The sequence below is a fragment of the Leptodactylus fuscus genome, chromosome 7 (assembly GCF_031893055.1).
Source record: "Leptodactylus fuscus isolate aLepFus1 chromosome 7, aLepFus1.hap2, whole genome shotgun sequence".
Taxonomy (NCBI): Eukaryota; Metazoa; Chordata; class Amphibia; order Anura; family Leptodactylidae; genus Leptodactylus; species Leptodactylus fuscus.
In genome coordinates this window covers 53,522,965-53,548,185 of record NC_134271.1, presented here as the reverse complement: position 1 = coordinate 53,548,185, position 25,221 = coordinate 53,522,965, and the positions used below count along the sequence as shown (strand labels likewise).

At 40.8% G+C, this 25,221-nt stretch overlaps 1 protein-coding gene across 1 annotated transcript; it reads left to right on the top strand.

Annotated features, from left to right (window-relative positions):
- Positions 1 to 12,298: 12,298 nt before the first annotated feature.
- CLEC3A (C-type lectin domain family 3 member A) lies at positions 12,299 to 24,918 on the top strand. The gene is made up of 3 exons (XM_075280588.1): positions 12,299 to 12,489; positions 17,251 to 17,334; positions 24,360 to 24,918. The coding sequence occupies exons 1-3, from the start codon at positions 12,375 to 12,377 to the stop codon at positions 24,746 to 24,748; spliced, it is 588 nt and encodes a 195-aa protein (XP_075136689.1). The 5' UTR covers positions 12,299 to 12,374; the 3' UTR covers positions 24,749 to 24,918.
- The last annotated feature ends 303 nt before the right edge of the window (positions 24,919 to 25,221 follow it).

Sequence of the window (25,221 nt, the reverse complement as noted above, 5' to 3'; positions counted from 1 at the left end):
GTGCATATGTGAAGTCTGTAGTGCCTTTATCCTCTAGTTAAAATTTTTCTTGAAACTATTAGATACTGTAGACTACTGGGTGTATACACAACAGAATTACCCAGAGGTCCCATCTATACACCTTTAGCATACAAGTCACATCAACTCAGTCACTATTAGAATTGAATATTTTCAGATTGTTAAAGTTCCTGGTGATGAATTGGCATGAACGCTCCAGTTTTATCCAGCAGGGGGCAAATACTTTAGAAAGACTGTGGAAGAGTACTTGTCACAATAAACAAAAACAGTGAACCAACTAATTCCAGCCACCTTGAGGATCCATCCAGCCAGGGGATCTATCACTCCGCTTTGATGCAGAATTATCAGTAGATAAATGGCAGGATACAAGTGATTGATTGCTCATAGTTGATCATACATCATATCTATCACGTAGGAGTGTAATACACATTCCTTTGATTTACAGTTTACAGATATTCATTCACCTCAATTCAGAAGAATAATGTACTTATAAATCCCGATTCCGAAGTTGAAGGGACAGTACTTGAAGTCACACTTGCTACATGGCATGCTGGAGATTGAGAAGTTCCCTGACGTGTTACAAGCTGTGCTCTCTCCTTGCATTACCATCTTCATTGGACTAATAACTCATACATCATTATTCTGTATTACAGTGTATGAGGATCTGTGAATTGTAAATAGATTGCACAGGATTGTGTATTGTATTCCTTTGTCATATATACTATATATAAAACGTTTGATATCTAGTGTCCAGCCATTTATCTACTGATACCATCAGGACTTTTATAATTGTATGACTTGAGAACACCAATAAAGCTAAGTGATTATTACATAATTATTAAACCCATCATGCCCTGTAGCATTATCTTATACATCAATAACTACCCCTGCACGATGCATAGTAGGGCATTAACAGACATCACTGGGGCAAACTGTATTACTCATTGGTCCTTTTTAAGCTATCAGTCACCAACTTCCAAAATGTTACCCTCTTGCCACCTGTTATTTCTCAGTTTGCCTTAAAATTACACAGTCTGCAACCGAAGCCAATGTGAAATGGAGTGAAACTTTGTTTGATTGTGTTTGTTGCTATAGAGCTTTTGTTACCGTGTGCCTACAAACCTGTTTACATGAAAAAGTAACATATATGAATAAAAAAAAGATCAGCATAGCAATGCATGGGCTTCGTGTCTTTAGTATGTGTGGATTTTATTTGAGCACATTGAGGTTGAATTATCATGCCTTCTAGATCAGTTTTCTAGCGAACAATGCAAGAAGAAAGAATCCTTTTTTCACATGTCATGTTTTTCCACAAAAATTGCAATTTATTGCCTTTTGCCACTTAAAAGTGGGTGTAAAAATCATGCTCAATCCAAGGCGGAGATGCTTCAGTCCAACAGATTCTAATATAACCTGGTTCTGGCTGATGCGGATTTCAATCTGGAGCACGGGACCCTTCAAGACACCAGAATTATTATGTTTATTAAGTTTCCAAAGATCCTGAATGGCAAGTTTGCTTACTTACACAGCAATACATGCTAAGTGCAAATAATTCAGAGTTCTTGCAAAGGTGGTTAACGGCCCTTGTGATAGTCGTAATAGCATATTGCTTGTCACTTAACTTTCCAGGGACTACATATGAAGAAAAAACTTGATATGCATGTCAAAAGGCGTATATGGTCCATAGAAAGTGTCCTTGCATTGTCTAAGGCTTACAGCACTGATTAGACTATAAAAGAAAGTGTAGGAACATGCGTCATTGATAAGCGAAAGGCTGTCAATACATTTCCAGGTGGAATAACAGAGGAATCGTACCACGTCAAGTTCTGAGAAAAGAGCCTTTAACGGACATTCAAAAGAGCTTAAAGAGCATGTTCAGATTGATTGCTGTTAGAAGCATGGTGCCGGCTGGATATACATCATGGGTAGTTCCAGAAAGGCCAGGTATATAGGTACAAGTCTAGGACAGCAAACTGTAGTCTTGTTATGCCTCTAGTTGGAAGCAGCAATATGCTTTTAGTATTTCACATCATGCTTTAAAATACTGTTTATAGTTTTAGAATACCATTGATGGCACTAGAGGAGCAGATGTACAGTGCAGCTGGCCCAATTCACCATAGCGTCTAGCCATCATTTCTCTTCTACCTTATTCATCATTATGATGCTCAGGAATGCACTTATACCACTGAATGGTTGCAATGATGTCCTAGAATATCAAAATGAAAATTGAAGAGTTTAGATGGTATCCGACAGCTGTCATGATTTTAGAGACCCACAGTGCCCCCACATGTAACATAATGGCAGCCCAGTGCCTCCAATCATATAATAACATGAAAAGTGCCTCCACATGTAACAGTGCAGTGCCCACACACCCAAAGATATGTATGGTAAGAAGTTGCAGGTTACAACTCCCAGGAAAAGGTATTAGAATTATGTAAACTGCTAACACTTGTCCAACAATATTTTGGAGTGTGGAATCTAAGGTACCCTCAATGTTTTCACCAGAGCTCTCTGCAAGTCAGGACGGACTTAGCCACTCGGGACCCAGGTCACCAAGGAGTCTCATACAGCAGGTGCACTAGCAAGACAAAGAATGAAACCAGTTACCTATAGGAGGGCATAGAGAGTAACAAACAGGCAAAGGTCATACCTGCACTGCTGTGACTGACCCCCTCTTTAACTTTACCTTTAACTGCCCCTTAGGTGTAACTAAACACTTCCGCTAATTTTTGTTCATTTTCTGAAAACTAAACAACATAAAACATTTATAGGATTTTCAGCTCCGTCTCTGTCGTAATAGTCTGATCACTCCGAGAACAAATATTATGAATTAAACATTTCCCACAGCAAAATCTAGGGACCAATGTTCTCTGTAATGTAAGATGTTAGGCGCCTAGACAGTATCTGCACATCTTCATAGCTGACATGTTCACTGTGGTTAGGTCGGATAAATACACACAAGTAACCAAGATTTGTAGGATGTAATACAGTAATGATAACAATAATTTACATAGCAAAGCAGATGATTTTGACTGATATAATTAAATAATTCTATGAGTGTATTAAAGAGTCCCTTTAGGCAGTTCTCTCACTAAAGAGATTGGTAGCACATCATAACACATGCCATTTTAACCCTCCCAACACTCGTACTTCCCTAAACCGGGTTGTATTTTGGTCCGCTTACAGGAAACAAAATGTTTACAGTCAGTCATTACTTGAATAAAATGTTTGCTTATAGAAGGCACATAACTACACATAAAATAACATCCTAATAAAAATGTATATCTCAATGAACCAAATGGTGTATTTATCACTGCAATGTACGTTGTAACAGAGTGGCGGAGTATGCTTGGATGAGTTAGTCAATGTTATACTTTCAATTTTGTGGAAACATTTGGCAGAAGACCCTTTTCTGTTCCTACATGACTGTGCCCCAGTCCATAAAGGCATGGTTTGGTAAGTTTGATGTGGAGAAACATGAAAGGTTCAGAGTTCTGATCTCAAACACCTTTAGAATGAACTAGAATGCAAATAGTGAGCCCGGCCCTTGTGTCCAACCTCTCAAATACTCTTTGGGATAAATGGACAAAATTCCCAAAGACATACTACAAAATCTTGTAGACAACATTCTCAGATGAGTAGAAGCTGTATTGGGACTGTGTATTACTCTCTCCAGTGTTAGGAGATCAGTCAAAGATGTTAGCATTTCGGTGTTTTCCAGACAAGAATGGGAGGGACAATTTGAGAAACCCAGTCAGATGTTTACAGGACAGATGGACAGGGGTTGCTTTGCTACAGCTGAAGTTTTACCCTAGTTACAGATGGCAGTGGTTAGTTCTCTGTTGACACTACCACCCTCTTTAGGATCTGGAAGTCCCCCTGGAGTTTAGGAGATAGCAGCAGCAGTATGAGTACAGACTGATTCCCCCATAGAAGTATTTATTTATTCCATGGACAATGTCATCACTCATTGTCTCAAGTAGGGCTCACAATCTAAAATTCCCTATCAACTTGTCTTTGTAATGTGGTAGTAAATCAGAGTACGTAAAAGAAATCCATGTAGAGAACATAGAAATGCCACACATATGTTGTGCTTGGCTGGTTTTGAACCCAGGACTCCATTGCTGATAGACAACAATGCTAACCACTAAGCCAAGTAGATAGTTTTGCCTAGGAGAGAATGCACAATGTGTGTTTTGAAGGTCGAAGTGAGACAAAGAATTTAGAAAGATAAGTGTTTTTTCTCTTCTTACTTAAAGAGTACCTTTCACCACTTGGGGTACATGCGGTTTTATATACCGCTAGAAAGCCGACAGTGCACTGAATTCAACGCACTGTCGGCTTTCTAGCAGTATATAAAACTGCATGTACCCCAAGTGGTGAAAGGTACTCTTTAAGACCTTAAGACATTTCATTTAAACAAGGGCAGTGCTATGTACAAATGCAGTTTATACTCAGCTTACAGGAAGAAGTCACAAAACCAGGACTACCAATTACTATGGCAAAAGCTGCTACCAGAGATACTGCACACCTGAGTTGATACAAAACCAGCGTCCAGACGTCTTCACCAGAGCTCCTAGGAGTTGGTATTTGCAGTTTCCTTCGGCCAGAGTTAGCAACAACTGAGCAGTGTACCTTAAGTTGGTGCATGACAAAAATCAGCAGACCCAGAATCTCAGACTACTCACTGTAGGAGCACAAGACTAGGCAGAGAATCGGAGGGTATGTCCATTTACATGTCCAGAGCTTTTGTAGATGATGAGGATAAGGTGAGTTCCATTGCAATAGAGCAAGCGTGACAGCAGTAGGGCTCAGAGCAGCAATAAAGTAGAATGATTGTCTATCCGGTCGGCAACAGAGATGACACTGAAATTCAAGCAGGAATGGCAGTGGAGTAGTCATCTACCCGGTCGGCAGCAAGATGGCAGCGAGGTATAGAGTATAAGGCAGAAGCAGGTCCAGGAGAAAAGCAATAGTCAAAACTAAACAGGTACAGAGCAAGGTGCAGAGACAAAAGACAAACTAAGGGCCCCTTTACACAGCGTAAGCGCGTCGCTCATTTAGACACAATATACGCACGCTTCCCCTTGAAGCCCTAACAGGACAAAAACTGAATAGCCAGCAACCAGGTTCAAACAGGAATGGCCTTTTAAAGACCCAGGAAACAAACAGGTGATGAAACTTAAAAGGGGAACACACACCAAGTAGAAAAGACATTAGAAGGAAATTGGTACACTCACAGCAGCAATAACTGAGGTTCCAGTTCTACTCAAGTGGGATGAGAATAAGAAGGAGGAGGAAAAAATAACACTGTTTCCATGTTGTAACAGAGATGATGGTGCCCCTTGATTGAAACACAGTTGGGGTATGTTCATACAGAGTTTTTTTGGAGGCTGATTTTGATACAGTAGCAGTTTTATTCTTCTAGCTGATTTTGTTCAGCTAGAGGGGGGAAAAAAAGCAACTTGACCTATCTTCAGGCAGATTCCGCCTTGAAAAATCCATTGAAATTAATGAGAGGCAGAAAAAGCACAACACATAGGGATAGGATTTCAGGAGGAAGGAGGGAAAGAGGCTTATTAGTAATAAGCCTCTTCCCCCTCCCTCCTGAAATGCTATCCCTATGTGTCCAGTTGTACATAAATATGCAGCCTTCAGAAAGTGTTTTTAGATATATCTGAAGAAGAAGCCTAGAAGCTTCGAAACGTCATATTCTGTCATCATTATGAGTTAGCCATCAAAAAAGGTATCACCTACTGAAGACTTGCAAGTTTTTTGTTTATTATATTTCATACCCACTGGCTAACACGGTACAAAAACAAACATTTTCCTTATACTGTGATGAGGCCTGCAGAGTCATCGGACTACTTTTCTATGTAGCAGCTAGATGAGTCAGCAGTGAACACCTAAAGTCAGCAGTGAACAGTATAAAGAGGAAAGCGGCAAGAACTGTACATTGTGGTGGCCCTGTATTACAGATCACAAGGTCTGACACACAGCCTCATATACTGAGGTCGGCTTGTGAGGTCCTCTAGGATCCAGTTGGACAGGTGAGGGTCCACGCCAACAAGGTCCAGTTTGTTCCTCAGTTGCACAGGCTGTATGGGGTTAAAAGCACTTGTGAAATCAAAGAACATTATTCTCACAGTGTTCCCTGGTTTCTCCAGGTGAGAAAGAGCTCTGTCAAGAAGGTGGATGATGGCGTCATCTACCCCAATGCCCAGGTGATAAGCAAACTGGAAAGAGTCCATAGCTTTGTTCACTAGAGGGTGGAGATGTGTGAAAACCAATCTCTCTAGGACCTTCAAGTGTGATGTCAATGCTACAGGTCTGTAGCCATTAAGGTCCATCGGATGGGGTGTCTTAGGAACTGGTACCACACAAGATGTTTTCCATAGTTGTGGTACCATTCCCAGCTTCAGGCTTATACTGAACATATCTGTAATCACACCACACAGCTGGTCTCTACAATTTTTAAGAAGTCTTGCACTTATCCCATCAGGTCCTGCAGCCTTGTCTCCTTTCATCTTTCTGATTTCCCTTCACACTTGAGAATTTGTGAGGAAGAGTCTGCAGCCAAATGGTGATAGTAATGTAAACAACTCTAACAGTGCCCTGCCTGACTAGCCAAAATCAATCCAGGGAGGGCAGTGAGTGAACAGCGATGATGGAAATGTGTCACTCACATAAACGTGTATGAGATATCATGCAACAGATGGTAGATAAAATCACATAAAATATTCTACAACCCTCAGGTGGCGGGTAAAAATAAAATACATTTTTCCTCATTTTGCCCATTGACAACAAATTTCCAGTTTTCCATCAAAGACACAATAAGTCTTAACTTTTATTTTCCATAATAAAAAGTTTAAAAACAAATGTGACAATGAATATGTCTATATTAATAAAATATAATCAGTTTTGCAATATGAAAAAAAGGAGATTATATCCACAGCCAAATAAGACATATCCACTAAAAGTCATTATTAGTACTGAAGAGTCTGGAGTCCAACCATCAGCCAGAACTTCAGTGACCTAATATCCATTTTACACTAACACAAAGACAGTACAATTTAAAAGCTAGAGTCATGCCCCCCACAATATGGTCCACCAACAAGTGGTGTCCTCAGGGGTAGCAGGGCAATGTATACAATGCTACCATATGTATAGCACAAAACATAAACATGACGTCCACAGCAGTCGGTATGGCCAACTTCAAAAGTCCCACCATCAATAGTAAATTGGTAGACCCAAAGCCAATGAAAAGTCCCTACAATCACAGCATATTGGTATGGTGTCCACTGCTAGTAACAACTACTATACTTGTGCCTTCAATGGAAGAGGAGACAATGCGCAAACACAGATGAAGGTGCACAAAAAAACTAAATCTCACTAATGCTCATGTTCTGAGAAACATATGTATATAAAAGTAGCATACTACCTATCCAGAATACATCAGATTTATAGGGGACAAATTTCAGCATAATGCTCCCATTAGGAACAGTGTTACAGACAGGTAACAGGACAGGTAGTCCTCGGGTTACGACGTTTCGTGGTTACGACTAGAGATGAGCTAAAAAGTAAACAGAAAGCTGCCAGCACTCCCGACTAGCAAGGACGAGCCTGTGGCAAATCAACGCTGGTTCTGCTGCAGGCTCGTCCTTGCTCGTCGGAGTCTAAGATCAGACCACAGCAGTCTCCATTGTGGTCCGATATTAGACTCCACCTCCTGGCCAGCGATGATTGGCCAAATGCTGTACCCTGTCCAATCAATGCTGGCCAATGCATTCCAATGAGAAAAAGTAAGCTCCAGCATAAACGCAAGCTGTCAGCTCTCCCTGCTGCACACTAAATCACGTTGATCCGTTCCTACGCGGCGTCGTATAGTATGTTTCCGACTTACGTTGTAATTCGGTTTACGACGACGCGTAAGACTGGATCAACGTCGTAAGTCGAGGACTACCTGTACAAAATACATACATATATAGTAATATAGTGAATGGGGGAATATCACTTGCAAATGATGTAGACAGATGGATGGGGATAGCACTTAGTAATCAGGGACCATGATGTTCTGAACAGTTAGCAGAAAATGCTCATGTTCTAGTACCTCAATAAGGCTAGTGTCAAACACAGTGGGGAGAATTTATTAAGAATGACATTTGCTATTCTTAAAGGGGTTGGCCACTTTCAGACCAATATTGACAAGCAAATGTACAATAAAAAGATACACAATTTTCCAATATACTTTCTGTAGCAATTCCTCACAGTTTTCTAGATTCCGGCTTGCCATCATTCATTCTGTTACTTCTAGAGGATAAAAGTCTGACCATGGTCATGTGATTTATGGTCCATGGTCATGTGATTTACGGTCCATGGTCATGTGATGAGCACACAGGTGCACAGCTGATTACCAGGCAGATGTCTGATTATTGTGCTGTGACTATAACGAGCGACACCTGTGTGCTCATTACATGACCATGGACCGTAAATCACATGACCATGGTCAGAGTTTTATCCTCTAGAAGTAACAGAATGAATGACAGCAAGCCGAAATCTAGAAAACCGTGAGGAATTGATACAGAAAGTGGAGAAAATTGTTTCTTTTTATTGTGCATTTGTTTGTCAATATTGGTCTAAAAGTGACCAACCCCTTTAATGAAGTCCACGATTGGCACAAGGCACACCTGAATTATTCAGAGGCAGCAGAATTGAACCTTATACCATTCAGGACCTGGCGAACATGTCATATGTAACTCAAGTCAGTTTCCTGGTGTGAGTCATAAATTTGTCCTCACTTTCTGCCATGACCCATTCTGTGGCACAATCTGCCCACTTTCACAAACAGTAGTGAGCAAGGTGGAGAGCAAGGAATGTTGTACATTTTTAGCTCAAGAAAGAACTCTGCACCAAACATACAACATAATAACAACCTCTATTGCCTCTACATCTACTGCAGTTTTCTGAGCCAAAGCCAAAAGTGGAATCGAAAGGAATGCTCCTTGTTGCCTTATCCATTTCTGGCTTTGGTTCAAAAACTGCACAAACACAGGAAGACCCTGATATTCAATTAGTTAAGGAGCTGTCCAGGGAGTCTATTTTGACTAGGTGTTCCGGGTTGGTACTGACTCTGGGTTATGTGAGGGGAATCAGCACGCGGCCCATGACAAGTTCCACCTCTTCCCTCTTCTTCCCGTTTTCATCTCCACTTACCTGTACTATTGGGGCTGACTTTACTATAGTCTAACAGCCCCCATAGCACAGGTAACTTACCTATGAAAAGATAGGAGAGGAGGGAGGAGGTGGAGTGAACCAGGTGCTGGTTCTAATCATATGACCCAGGGTTTGAACCAACTCAGAAGTCTTTTACAGTAAAAACACAGCAAACAGTTGTGTCAAGCAGCAAATATAATAAAGGGGTTGGGCACTTTTAGGTCAATATTAAGAGACAAATGTCATTGTTTAATAAAAAGTTATACAGATTTCCAATATATTTTCTGTATCAATTCCTTACAGTTTTCTAGTTCTCTTCTAGCTGTCATATGTTTTTCTTTCTCCCAGTGGATAAAAATCAGGCTATGGTCATGTGATATACGGTACATGTTCATGTGATATATGGTACATGGTCATGTGATATTGTACATGACCATGCCATGAACATGGGTGCACAGCTGGTTATCAGGCAAATGTCTGATTATTGTGTATACCCATGATCATATGACCATGGACTGTATATCACATGACCATTGACTGATCTTTATCCACTGGGAGTTAGCAGAGTCAATGAATGCAAAAAGAAATCTAGAAAACTGAGAATAATGGATACAGAAAGTATACTGTAAAATTATAAAACGTTTTATTATACAAACAATAATATATGTCTCTCAGTATTGGTTCTTATAGTGGCCAACCCCTTTGAGGTCACAAGAATGTATGTCCCAGCAGTAAAAAAAAAATCAGTAAATAATCTCAATAACACATTGTCCTGTAATGTCGGTGGTTCATATATGCTTAGAGGGCTATAAACTTGTTATACTTCAGTATACCAGACCTCCGCAGTAACACAGCACATCTCTGCTGCCTTGCAGGGCTGCTTCCCATGTATGACTCGGTGTCTAGCGCTCTTAGGGAGCCTTCACACAGAGTAAACGCGTATGTATTTTTGCAAAAACACGTGTAAAAATAAGACTCCCATTGACTTCAATGACATTTTACACGTGTAAAAAATATCATGGAAGTCAATGGGAGTCTTATTTTTATACGTGTATTTTGAAAAATACACGCGTGTTTACTCGCGTGTGAAGGCTCCCAAATAACCCTGATCTGCAGTCGATAATCGCCCTCCTAAACTATATAGAATAAACAATATAAAACATAGCATAGCATTAACCCTTTACAAGACAAGCTAGCAAGATTTTATCCACTGCAAGACATTTCAGGCTGCAGCCAGTGTCTTCTAGTCTCTAGATTGTCGTACGGATGAGGAAGAAAGTAATTATGCTTCAGTTACTAAGCAACACATGAACACCATCTCTGGCCTTCATATCCTGTGTGTGCCGAGCCTTCTGTAATAAGTATTCTGTTTTATGAATGAAACCTCCTCTAGGGCTCCAGTTAACCTTAGAAGCTATCTCATACCCCAAAGAATAAGAACAGATTACTTTAATACGCAATATATGTCATTATAGTATATTGCCGAGCACAAACACTTCTTCTCCCATGTCCTTTTTGGCTCTGGGAACACTAGACGCCTGTAAAGGTTATTCAGCAAAGCAGCAGCGTCCTAGATAATAGGGCCAGGAGGTCAAGTGGTAGATGTGTGCAGGCGTCTTATGTATTATTCTATGGTTTTAAGAGACACAAAAGCTAAAGTCCATCTCATCTACATTTGCTGAGCAGTTTATCGTTCACTATTTCTCTCTGTTACAATTCATTCCAGGTACAGTGGGAAATGACTGAACAGTTTTTCAATGGGATGACTGACAACAAAAGGAAAAAAAAAGAAAAAAGAGTATTCTGCCATGCTTGCAACCTTACCTCATATATGGCTAGTTCTGATTGGCTAGTTTTCATATATGGCTAGTGAATAACAGAGAAGGGTTTTAGACTTTCACTACAATAGACTTTGATCTTGTGTTTTTTTTTTGTGTAAACATACTGTACTACTGCATCTGGTTCTATTAGACAAGGTTGCCAACAGTCCTGAACTTTCAGTACTAGATCCAGGCAAATTAGTTTATTTAAGCAATTCCTGCCCATTATTTTTATCAATGAAAAGTTGGTAAGTATGGTCTGACATTGTTCAGTGGGCATTTTAGCTTTTTCACCTAATGCAGTGTGAAGAATACACTGAAGATTCTGCACACAGCACATAACAAAAGTACAGACCGGGTTGAGTTAGTGGAATGTTATAACATACTTACTATATGACTGCACTCCTGGACTCTTAGATAAGGCAACATTTATATTCTCAGCAGGATTGTAGGGACATCAAGAGTAACAAAGGGGTTAGACCTTTTTAGAGAGTTGAGTTGTCTTCAGAAGTATAGCTATAGGGAGTGCAATGCAGCCTTGAATGCTGGGGGGAACCATAGTTCTATGTACAGTATATTAAGATACCAATATCATACATAGCACAGGACAAGTGAGGGCTCTTTTACAATTGCACTGTGACACAGGAACTTCAAGTTATGCCTCTGGTTCTCTAGATTTGCCAGGATTGATTAGATACATGATGATGCAAACAGCACAAAAGAGACTGACCTCCTGTCTGTACATGACAGCAAGGTATATACTGTGGGTCAGCTGCCTACAATAACAGGGTTCACAATGAATGCAAATGATCTGGAATTAGACTACAACAATGCTGAAACATTACCGTTACATGTTACATTACCGTTACATGTAAAAAATGCTAAAGTGCTTCTTGCACCCAATGCACATAACTTTCTCAGTAAGCCCAGGACTCTAAAAGTGGAAATATTCTACACATTTCCAAGCTATATCCACCCACTCATCCCCCTACTCAACAGCTACAGTGTCCTACTCTCATGTGTTTTGCTGTTTGGGAACAGGTTGAAAAGGTGCATTCATTCCTCTTATAGTATAAAGTAGAGCACACAAGAAAAAGCAAAGAAAAAAACATGAAGACAGCACGAATAAATGTGGGCCCAGGAGGAAGAACAAGGAGGTACCTTATACCACGGCCAAGAGAAGTATTTAACACATCCGTTAGTGAGAAGCGTTTTATAAAGCTGCCTCACTTCACTCTGGAGGAGTTAGGCTTTATAGACATTTACTCTATGCTCATGATACAACCTTATAACACAAATAATTGACAACATTAAGAAACTGCCATGGCTCGGCTGGGTCTCACTATCTTTCTCTTCGTTGCTATACTACTGTTGGGTCAGATCAGCGGACAGTCATCTAGGTCAAAGAACAAAAAGGATCGCAGGTCTAAGGAGAAAGGTAAGACTTCATATCAATAAAAGGAAAATTAGATGGAACAGCTGATTAAGAACATTGGCAGCATGGGGGAATGGTGGTCAGCACTGTTGCCTTGCAGTGATGGAGTCCTGGGATCAGATCCAGCTAAGGACAACACCTGCAGGAAGTCTGTGTGGGGTTACTATCACACTTCAAGAGACAGACATGGTATATTGTCCGGGGACAGTGAGTAATGCCAATGTCTGTTAAGAGCTGTGGAATATGGTTGTGCTATACAAGTAAGAGAAAGACAGAAATTGGTTCATATATGGTTAAATGGGCCAGATGCTTTATGCCTCCTATTTCCATGTAATTGGCTGTAATTCTGATACAACATCATTCTATCAAAAATAAAGTCAGCTTGTTAATAGAATGAAACATTTTGGTACTTTAGCTGCAATAGCCTTTGTGCGGTATGATGAAGAGCTAATGTTGCCTGAAATGCATTAGTGGGTCAGACCTGTTCTGCCACCTCCATCAGAAGGCAGACCTCTTCACTTCCGGGTGTAATATGTCATCAGCCCGTATAGCAGCAATATCATCTCCAGCACTTTACAGATATGGTCATAAATCACTTCTCCAAGTAGGAATCACAATCCAGATTCCCTATCAGTAAGTCTTTGGAGCTATAAGAAATATGACTGACACAAGACATAAAAGTGCTTCCTTGGTCCAGTGGTCCAGTCATTCTTTAAAAAGTAAGGTTGCACAGATAAAGCTGCCATTCACTAGCTAGTATCTGTAAAAGTGCAGGTATAAAGTGCATTGGGGTGTAGAGGCTAGTGTTGGATAAAGGAATTAGGTTCTGAGGAATAATGTAGAAGGGAAGGGGTTAACACTAGGGGAAGATTATTGCAGAAGTCTTTGATCATGTGATATGATGGGACTTCGTAAAAAGATATATTTTATGGCACATTTAAAACTGTGGATGTTGAGTATTAATCTTTCCAGGGCAATGCATTTCAGCAAAGCAGTGCAACTCGAGAAAAGTCTAGGAGTGGTTAGATAGAAACATGACCATGGCGGCTGCATTCAGTATGGATTGTAGAGGGGAGAGCTTAATAAGTGGACGACAGATAAGTAATAAGTTATAGCAATCAAGATGAGAATATGAAGGAGCAATAAAAATATCGTCATGGTCTGGATTTTGGAGATGTTTTTGAGGTATAGGCAATATGAGCATTCAAATAACCATTATAGAAAGTTAAGGAAAGGGATGAGCATACATAATCCCAAGGCAGTGGGCATGGTAGTGTACCACACAGTGAAATAGAAAGAAGGTCCGTCTTTAAAAGATTAACCTTTAGACAGAGAGAGAACATGATGTTAGGGCAGACAATCACAGATGTGTTGTAGTAATGCAGGGGTGATATCACAGGAAGTGGTATATAAGGGAGAGTAGAACCAGCAGATGATACTCAGAGTGAACGATCAGAAAGACAAGGAGGGAGAAGTCTCCTCGAGATAAACACAGTGGAGCATATTGAGGAGGAGTTGATGTATGCAAAGAGATCCAGAAGAATGAGCGGAGTATGGTTGGCTTTAGATTCGCCTGTCAAATTTGAACATTTTTTTAAGGGCAATTCTTCTAGAGTTTAGTGTGCGAAAACCAGATGATAAGGTAGCAATAAGAAAGCTGGTAGATAGATAGAGGATTGGGTAAGAGTAGACAAAGTGCTCCTGAAATTTTGAGATGATGAAAAGATTAGAGACAGGTCGGTAGTTGGCAGTGCAGGATTGGTCAAGAAAGGATTTTTATAGCAGTGGGATTATGACAGCATGTTTAAAAGAGGATATATACCAGAAGAGGAGAGGTTAAATATTTTGGCATGGTTGAGTTCACCTTACTGTTATTCAATGTCCGTTGCTCTCATCCATCACAGCATACAGATACCTCTCCATTGGGTGTCCATCTGCATTTACCCAAATGAAAAAAAACATGATCGTGTTTTTTTACTTTTCTAATGGAAGAAAAAGTCCTGCATATTGTTTACAATGGAAGTGGACACAAACAGAGAGGGTTCTGTCCATGTAAGTTACTCTACTACCATTCAATTCTGTAATAATGGTAGTGTGAACTTAGCCTTAGCAGTTAATAGGGCAGTTAATGCAGGTAGTGGGGCAAGAAGGAAGGGGCTGGGAGACTTCTGTTACTGAATAAAAGGATGAGAGAGGTGAAAGATGAAATGCAAGACGTTAAAGGATCAATGCTGATAGGAGATTAGAAGGTTATTTTCTACTGGATTTGTCGGTTTTATCTTTGAAGTACATGGCCAGGTCTGTAACACTGAAATATGTGATTGTTGCCTGTATTTTATGACCAAGGGGGAATGAGGTAAAGGACAGAGTTATAGGCTTTTAATATGCACTTGGAGGTGGCAAGATGTTTGGCATACCCAGAAAACTGCTGAAGAAAACAATTTTCAAGCGTGTGCCAAGGTTGCCGCCACTGTAAAATGAACTTGTTACATGTAAATGCAGGGAGCATAACAAAGAGCAGAAGGAACTGAGTGGATTGATACACAATTTTGTGAAAGGATTCAGTATAACTTGTCACTTAGCAAATAAATTATCTTCCATATTCTATGTTGAGAAATGATGGAGGTGGCCCTATTGGTGCCCGACAGCCTCACTGTACAGAGATAACTTGTCATTCACTGATGTGACATCCTCCTTCACGTCTCAGCATAGAAAGAGCGGTGTCTTCAGAGAATAAATGACTATCTTATACTGAATCTTTCCCCACTCATTGCAATTAAAATGAATAAGACTGAACTGCTGAATGGCCATATGACCAACGGGTGTGATGTCACTTCCTAAGAAGAAGAAATAAACCATGTTTTCTAATCCGGCACAACCCCTTTAAGGAGATCCTATATACTGGTGCCTCCTGTACTGTTGATAATGTAATAAACAGTACAAACATTCAGGCCACTAAATAGCACAAAGTGGAGAAGAAATATTCACTAGGGAGTCTGAAGAAGAGACTAATGAATAATTACCATGGGAATATTTTTTTGGCATTGCTTTTAAAGCCGTCTGTATCCAGAAATTGTCTGAACACATCAGTTACAAGCTATCATTCTCATATGAACAGTCTCTACAAGTACATTTAGTACATTTTGGTGTTTACCGAGCTCAAACAGGAAATGTGATGTGGACTTTTTGGAAACAGCCATGAAAAGAATATTTAGAGTAAAATATGTGAAAATGATTACTGAGCGACTAAAACACAGACCTGCTGTAGAAAACAAGAGGAAGGATAATATTTAACTTTTCCAAATCAATGCACCGTTTACAAAAGTTCTACTCAATAAAAGTGATTGCTGTCTAAGGTCTTCATGTAAAAACTCATGTCCACTCACTCTTCTAATGTATCTCAAGTAGGCAGGCTGGTTGTTCACTATACGGGTCACTGAAGGGTATGACTCACCGATAAGACAGTTTCAAGTAGTCAGCTGCGGCCTACACCTCAAAGCCTCAAGTGTACCTTAAATAACATGCACTTTCTCATAAAATATACAGATCTCCTTGTTTCACCAACATCCTGCAAAAAAGCAAACGACATTTGGGCATTACAGTAGCATATTAGACTTAGCATCGGTAATACAAACAATATTACAGTGTATCTAATAATACCCTAATAGTGCTCCCCCCCCCCCACAGGTAATAGTCTCCACCTCACACTGACAGGCATGATTACTGTAATAGTGCAGAGTAGTGTGTGAATGTGGGACGACTATTACAGTAACAATTCCTCCCAGACTTAATAGCATTTTGTGTGTGGGGGTACCATAACTGTAATAGTGCCAAAAATAATGTCCCCCCCCCCAACAGGTAATAGTCTCCCCACACACAGACAGGTAATGTTATTAACTGGGGGGGGCTATTACAATAATAATGCCCTACAGGTAATATTACCTTTGTCTTTGTGGGAGGTGGGGACTATTATATTTGGAGAGAACTACTTTCTCCCTCCCACAGTTAATATTACCTGTTTGTGGGGAGACTGTTATTAACTGTGGGGGAAGGGGGGAGGGGGTTCACCATAACTGTAATAGTATCCTAATAGTCTCACACACACACATAATGTTATTAATTGGGACACTATTACTGTAATAATGGCCTGAAAGTGCCCCCCAGCGGTAATAGTCCCCTCTCCCCCCACATACTGTTATTATACTTACCTGGCTACAAATGCTGCCCCCAAGTCTTGCACACAGAATGGCTCCATTTTCTATTCTGCTCCCTGGTCCCAGCGGCACCCTAGCGATGGTTCTGGGACTAGAATAGACGATGCACACATCCTATGTGTCAGAAGAGATCCCGGGAGCGGCATCAGTAATCAGGTAAGAGGAAAGTGATCTACTGTCTAGGTGGTTTGGCATGGAAAGAATCGGTTGTCTTTACAGGTCTCCCATGAACTCAATAGAACTGAAGTACAGGCCTCATTACAACTCATGGACACCACAGATGAGTCTGGACAGACAAAAGTGAAATAAGAATTCCTGGTCTCTGATAAGATGGCTGTATAATATTGGTGGACTGGACAACAATGGAGGAGATTTCCCAAATCTGGTACAGGAGTCAAACAACTGTCCTTAGCAACTGATATAAAATATTTCTCCATAGAGTTGGATATGATGAACTGTGGCATACATTAGTCTGCCTCTTTGCTGTTTTGGTGATGTTTTATTTATAATATTACTTTTTTTATAAGTGTTCATATTTTGTTCTCTAAAGAAAAAGATGGAGACCTGAAGTCACAAATTGACAAATTATGGCGTGAGGTGAACTCCTTGAAGGAAATGCAGGCATTACAAACAGGTAAATATTTTCTCAAGGAATGTAAATTTTCTACGAGAGCCTCTGCATGTCTGGCTTTCCTGTCGTATAGTCCTTTAGGCAAAGTCACATGTCTGTTTTTTGATGAATTATATGAACAATCTTTCAAAAAATAGGAGAGGTCTCAATTTTCATGGATCACTGATTATCATAGAGGCTTAGGGGTTAGCACTGGTACCTTGTAGCACTGGGGTCACATCTGCATGAATTTTGTATGTTCACCCTGTGATTCAGTGGGTTTTCTCAGGGTACTTTGTTTCTTCTCAAATGCCAAGTTTCCTACTCCACAGCGTTCCCTGTGCTTTCAGTCCCTTTGTGAGAAAAGCGCTTTACAAATGTTTGTCTTTGGACTCAAGTCTGCTCCCTGGAAACAGGTTATGCATGGATATGAATTGGACATATTTTTCAGGTTTAGGTTAAACTCTTACAGACCACAGCTAGTTCTGTGCACAGGATAAATCCATATAATCCATTAATTTGCCTTTCTTAGAATAGTTATAGAAATTACCTAAACTTTGTTGATTTATGAACAGGTTTGCATTCCATACTTCTCACTTTTTTTTTACAGCAAAGATCCTGTGACTTTCCTGTTATCTTGTTATATAGTCTCTATATTGCCAAAGTGCAGAGAGTGTCACATGGGGTGATCCAAAAAGAATGGTGAAAAATTATACCCAAAATATTCATAACCAAGAGCATATAACACAAATTTATTAGGATGAAAAGACACACTATCTGTCCAAGTTTTATCTATACACTACAAATGTTCAATGTGATTTCCATTCTTGACACATCAGATGTCTAGGTGTTAGTCCAGGTTTGTCTAGATGCAGACTAAATGGAAATGTGCAAGTGCATCATCATGCCGATAAACTAGATCTAGCAGATATCCCTCCATCTGTGACATGACCCATTCCTTCAAGTTTGTCCAGTTACTGTATCCTTGGCAAAAAAAAGAAGGGACTGTAGACTTTGTGTCTGCCCAGTTGAAGAACTGTGAGTTCTTCATGTGAGCAATAAAAGCAAGCAGTGTAATGATATTGCTCACAGTAGGTGTGTACGCAACTAGGTCTGGAGATATAGGGGGCCTGGGCCAGCTGGAGATGGCTAGAGCCCCACAAAACTATGATAGCGTTCAGGGAAATCCTGATTCCCTGACCACTATCTCCACTATACAGCTGCGACAGCAAAAGTCAGCACCTATCTCTCCTGCCTGTGGTAGTCACTGTACTGAACTCTCCAGGCAGCAGAGATACGTGCCTACCTGAAGTGTGGTAGGAAACAGTGATCAGAAATCAGGCTTTTCCTGAACTTTGTAAAAATACTGAAGTGGAGACCACTATCCCTATTATCTGCTATTGACAACCTATCTTCAGGATAGGTCTTCAATAATAAATCAATAGGGGTCCAACACCCAAGACCCCTGCTGATCAACTGTTTCAAGAAACTCTGGCACATGCAATGACCCCTTCACTACTTACATCACATATCTGGGGGGGTAACAGCCCTGCAATGTTGTTAAAGGCTATAATAACTTCATAAAGTAGTTATGACACTCGACAAATGCACCACAGTCCCTTCAAACAGCTGATCATCAAGGGTTCCAGGTGTTGGACCCCCACTGTTCTATTATTGTTGACCTATCCTAAGAAAAGGTCAACAATACAAAGGAACTGGAATTCCACTTTAAATGGAGTTATCCACTTTTAAAAATTGATGCTCTATCATTAATATAGGCTATCAATATTAGCGGGGATCCTATTATTATTTCCCAAAGTACACAGCTCCCAGCATTGTTTTGATGCAGGGCATTGCACTCTTCTCATCATATTCTTGATAACAGAACTTATACACTTATAAGTACTTCAGTTGTATCCCTTTCAGGTGTCAGGGACACCTCTCCACTACCCATAACTGTAGCTATCAAAAATACACTGTAAGGAGGGAGTAGGGGGCTCTGGTCAAAGTTTGCAAGACACACAAGATTTAAAGGGGTTCTATCACTGGATTTTCGCTCTTTTAGATAAACATATGCCTGAATAACCTTTAAAAAGACTATTCAAGTCCTGCTAATCTTTGTTAAAATACCCCCGTTTTAATGAATTACCTTTTAAATGAATACGTAAATGAGCCCTCCGTGCACCCCTCACGTCATACTCTGTTCACGCCCTCCTCTCTAGGTTCTTGTATGGAAGTCCCTCCTCCTGCTTTCGATTCTAGTCCCTCCTCTAGTGATAGAGCCCCTTTAAGTTACACTAATGTTAAAGGCACATGTTTTTTCTGAGCCTGAAATTGTAGTGTTGTGGTAATTGACCACTCCATTGAGGTGAAAGTAGCTTCATCTGAACTGCAGCCTGCTCGTGAATTCATCCTCTATCAGTTGGCTCTGCAAGTTAATGCAAAAGGCACAGTATTTCAGTTTGTCATCTGTATCACAATGATACGCTATATCATGGTTTGTGGCCCTGTAGTTCTATATTAGTCAGCCTGGTCGGCTTTCTAGGTCAATACTTGTACACGATATGAAACCTGTCCACTGTCTCTTCCAAAGTCTTTGGGTGGCCCAGGCTTTTCCCATGGAAACTTCTCTCAGTGTGAAATGTAGTTTTACCTAATTTATTCTGTACAGTCATAACAGACCCCATTCATTAATTCCAATGTCACCATTTTGTGTCACACTATGTAAACACAAATCACATTTGGCTCTTGAAAAATGAAAGCTGTGCTGTGTTGTTATGGGCAGCTAAGCCAGTATTGCTTCGAATTCAGTCACTGACCATTTACCACTGATGTTACTTTAACCATCCTATCTGAATCACCCTGAGCCATATAGTGCCTGCATAGTTCAATATAGTTATTGACGTAAAGTCACACAGTACCCACTGTAAGCCGATGGCTGGCAAAATAATGGAGGGGGTGTACATCTCGCCCACACTACTCAGGTGGGCAAGATGAGAGAAAGTCCAGGAATGACTTGTTCTCAGCAGACAGCTTTTGTCTGCTGAGCATTTTGTTACATGCTCAGTATTGGGCTAGATTTTTTAGGAATGGCAGGTAGGATTGGCAGTGGGATCTGTCATTCCACCCCCCTCCAGTCCACACATTGTGGATGTTTCTGCAGCATGTCAGATGCTGTGGATTGTCCTCATCAGTGAGGTTTAAAAGGTCAGCTCCAGCAGCAAGACTTTGGACAGAGCTGGGCTGCAGGGCCAGCTGGAAGGTCACACTGTGGGAGCTGTGTCTTGTACCATTCAATTTTGTTATTGAATCTGCTATCATAGGCGAGGTAACCTATTTATGAGTTTAGTCAGAGTCTAGCCGGGCAGGTATTTATTTTGTATTGATTTTTTTCCTTTTTGGTTGCTGCACTGTTTCTAGTGGAGTAAAAATAAAACTCTACCCTTTTTGGACTAAAAATCTGGACTTTTGTGTCTATGCCACCCCACCTGGCAACCTCAGACCCTGACACCACATATTGGTCAGGGCAGGTTCACACCTGCGTCCAATCTCCGCTTTGTGGGTTTCCATCTTCTGCCCGAGAAATTGGACAGGAGACGGAAAGCCGGCAGTTAGTGTCCGCCAGTGAGAGTCTTTTGGTCTCCGCAGCGAAAACTTTTTTTTTTTAACCGGACACAAAGTCCTGCTTTGTGGTCCAGTTAAAAAAAACGGTTTCGCTGGCAGAAGACACTCACGGGCGGTCACTTTGCAAACTGATTCAATGGGTTTGAAACCTGACTGCCGGTTTCGGTCTCTGGTCCAGTTTCTTGGGCAGAAGGCGGAAACCTGCAAAGTGGAGACCGGGCGCAGGTGTGAACCTGCCCTCAAACTGTATTGATACACATGATGTATTAGGGCCCTGCACACAGTTAATAACAATTTGCTGATCTAAAGTAACAAACCTCAATCTTATATATTTATGAGCTATCTGCCGCAATCTCCTGATACTGTACACTATGTTATTGTGATATTGGAGCTTTACCAAAGGTCTGGATCTGGGCAGTGATAGAATACCCATCATGTACCAGTTTTTAGCTACTCTTCTAAATGTCATAGTAATTACTTTAATTGCAACCTTATATCATTAGTGAATCTTTCTCAGACACTGACAAGAGTGCAGCCTATGCTGAAAATTGATGCCCACTGCAACATTTGGTGTCAGCATAACACCATGACTTTTAATAGGTCAGCGATCACCTTCCCATGAATAATACAATCTCTGTGCAGCCTCTCCATGAAACCGATAATTATTCAGTCTTTGAAATGCAGCATTAAGGCCAAAAATAACACTTAAGAACCTGCTTTAAGAAAGAGGGGATTATGTTGCTGGACTTTCTGCAAGTTATGGTCTCGTAGACATTGACCGGCATTTACATGCAGAGGGACGAAAACATTATGCTTCTTTACTGACACAAAAATGTGAGGGAATGTAACCCTAGTATCCAGCACTAACCAATATTGCATTTAGCAGTCAGATATTTAAAGGGATTCTACCATTAAACTACCTTTTTTTCTAATGAACACGTCCGAATAGCCTTAAGAAAGGCTATTCGTCTCCTACCTTTAGACGTGGTCTCCGCCGCGCCATTCCGTAGAAATACCGGTTTTAATCGGTATGCAAATGAGCTCTCCGCAGCAATGAGGGCATCCCCATTGCTGCCTGAGAGCCCTTTCCTGCGCCGCCTCCTTCTTCTGCAGCAACTCCGCCTCTTCTGGCTTCTCTTGCTCTTGTAGTTTTATACAAGAGCATAGAGAGGCCACCCCAAAATGGCCGCCGGCTGGCTCCTGTATTTAACTGCAAGAGAGGCCACCCCAATATGGTCGCCGACCGGCTCCTGTATTGAACTGCAAGAGCGGCTACCCAAAAATGGCCGCCAGCCATAGAACTACAAGAGCAAGAGAAGCCAGAAGAGGCGGAGTTGCTGCAGAAGAAGGAGGCGGCGCAGGAAAGAGCTCTCGGGCAGCAATGGGGATGCGCTCATCGGCCTTTCAGCGCTGGGGCCCGCCCTCATTGCTGCGGAGAGCTCATTTGCATACCGGTTAAAACCGGTATTTCTATGGAACGGCGCGGCGGAGACCACGTCTAAAGGTAGGAGACGAATAGCCTTTCTTAAGGCTATTCATTAGAAAAAAAAGGTAGTTTAATGGTAGAATCCCTTTAACTCTAACATAACCACATGTAACAGGCACTGCCTCTGTGGCTCTGAGTAGTAACTAACTATATGTACTATATTATATAGCGGTACAGCAATGAGTGGGAAGGGGTTAAGGAAAGCATAGTATGGCTGAAGGAAAAATTTGAACATCGGACTTTTGGACCTCAGTTAATTTTTCCCTTTTTGGATATCCGTTGTGATGGCATCTGCTAAAAAAGAAAAAAAAAAAAAAAAAAAGGACGCCCATCATAATGGACATTATGATGAGCGAGTACTATTCAAAACTCTCTTTTCGAATAGCACGCACCCATAGGAATGAATGGACGCAGCCAGCACACGGGGTTAAGCAGCCGGCCAAATCGGCGTGCCGGCCGCTTCTATTCATTCCTATGGGTGCGTGCTATTCGAAACGGCCGTTTCAAATAGTACTTGCTCATCTCTAGTCACATTAACAGACACTAACTGATGTTAGGGGGCATTTACACTTGCGCCGCTGTCTGCCCAGTTTAAAAACCCATTCATTTCAATATGTCCCTATGCAGCCGCTCCACCATTTTTTTGCACGGACACAAAGTCATACATGTGTGTTCGTGCAAAAAGAAAAAAAAAAACGGTTTTACGGCGGAGAGGCTGCATATGGGCACCAGCAGTTTGCTTTAAAAGCCTATTGAAATGAATGGGTTTTTAAACTGTCCGCTGCACGCCGTCCCCAAGCTGTCTTTCCTGGAATTTCGCGTAATCACGGTGGGTGGACAGCAGCGCAAGTGTGAACGCCTTCTTAAAGTGTTGGGGTTTTGAAATGATTTAATGAACACATTGTCAGTCTCTGTTATTGTCTGTTTTTAGGCTGTTCATTTTTTTTTTTTTTTTTTTTTACTTTCTGAGCATGCGCAGAGAAAAAACGAACAGTATAACAGATGCCTGTCCATTACTGTCTGTTAGTCATATACATTAGGGAGCCTTCACACGGAGTTTACGCTCCTCTCATTCAGACACGTAAACACATGTCAAAGTGTCCGCTGTAAAACACAATCCCATAGACTTCAATGTGTGCCAGTCTTATGCGCGCTACACATTGAAATCAATGGGTTTAAAATCCTCCCACTGATTTCAATGTGTAGCGCGCGTAAGACTGGCACACCTTGAAGTCTATGGGATTGTGTTTTACAGTGGTCACTTTGACACGTGTTTACGTGTCTAAATGAGCGGAGCGTAAACTCCGTGTGAAGACTCCCAAAATGTTAAAAAATAATGGCCACTTGTCATTCATCATAAGACCGTTATTTTGAGCGGACACAAAAGTTCTGCACCCCAAGTTTTTATGTCCACGAAAAAAAATGTGACAGATTCGGTGTAAACGATTCAGTGTAAACATATAAAATCCCATTCAAATTGATGGGATTTTTAAGGGATTTATGACAGTTCTGTTTGTGTCCTTTTGTAACGGATGTTAACAACAGACACTGCTAACGGTAGTGTGAACGCCCCCTTAGTAAACTATACATCAAGAACATACTGTGCTGAAAATAATCCAAAAGAAAACAAAACAGCATGTACAACATTGTAACTTGTTACCATAGGGACAATATGTATGGATGTCCATGTAATGGATCATATAGTGTAGGAAAACACTGATTAAAATCAGATATCTGCTATTTCTAATATTCTTTTCAGACTTTTGAGATTCTGCAGACTTCTGTGCAGCTTTGAAATATGTTTTGTGATTATTTTTGTGTCTGCTTCAATTCAAAGGCTCATAAAACGACGCCGAGTTTTATGACCGGAATTAAATTTTATTTTCTGAATATCGTCATTTGTATCATGATAAATTATATAAGCTTCCTTTATTTGCAGTCTGCCTGCGGGGTACAAAAATTCATAAAAAATGCTACCTGGCATTTGAGGAAACCAAGCATTTTCATGAAGCCAACGAAGACTGCATAGCCAAAGGCGGCACATTAGCCACTCCAAGAGACGCAGATGAGAACAACGCACTTCGCGATTACGGAAAGAAGAGTCTACCGGGGGCTGGGGACTTTTGGTTAGGCATCAATGATATGGTGAATGAGGGAAAATTTGTGGATGTCAATGGAATTGCGATTAATTATTTTAACTGGAGTCGGCCACCAAATGGAGGCAAGCGCAAAAACTGTGCTCTCCTAACTCAGGCATCCCAAGGAAAATGGGTTGACGAAGTCTGTCGTACTTTAAAGAAATATGTCTGTGAATTCATTATACCCTAAAGGACAATTGTTACCAGCGTTGCCCATTGGTGGTACAGATTTTGCCATATTGATGACTTAGAAACCTATTTAAAACTTAAAAGGGCCATTTACAAGGTCCTATCAGAAAAGAGGTGTCTGGTGCCTCCAGTGATGACCTCTTTGAAGTTATACTAAATACATACAGGTGTAGCACAACACAGTTTATTCAATATAGCAGAGCTGATGTTGTCATTTTGCACAATTTACTATATCACATACAACGTAGGTATGATCTGTTTTTCAAGACTATAGATAGGCCTATTGTACTTCATTTAGACATAGTTCAATGACAAATTCATCATTGCTACATCCATATTTATCTGTTAATGCTTGTGGCTGTGCACTTAAAGAAGCAACCTGGGAATTTTTATATCATTTGTGTGGTTTGTAAACTACATCTGGTAAATAGCTGTGGAGTTCATTTTGTCACTAATGGTTTTATTGCTGATTTA

What these genes read in the sequence shown, in the direction of transcription:
- CLEC3A (XM_075280588.1), top strand. Translation starts at nt 12,375, where the DNA reads ATGGCTCGGCTGGGTCTCACTATCTTTCTCTTCGTTGCTATACTACTG. An exon ending in TCGCAGGTCTAAGGAGAAAG is followed by an intron (nt 12,490 to 17,250) that starts GTAAGACTTCAT and finishes TGTTCTCTAAAG; the next exon opens with AAAAAGATGGAGACCTGAAG. An exon ending in AATGCAGGCATTACAAACAG is followed by an intron (nt 17,335 to 24,359) that starts GTAAATATTTTC and finishes CTTTATTTGCAG; the next exon opens with TCTGCCTGCGGGGTACAAAA.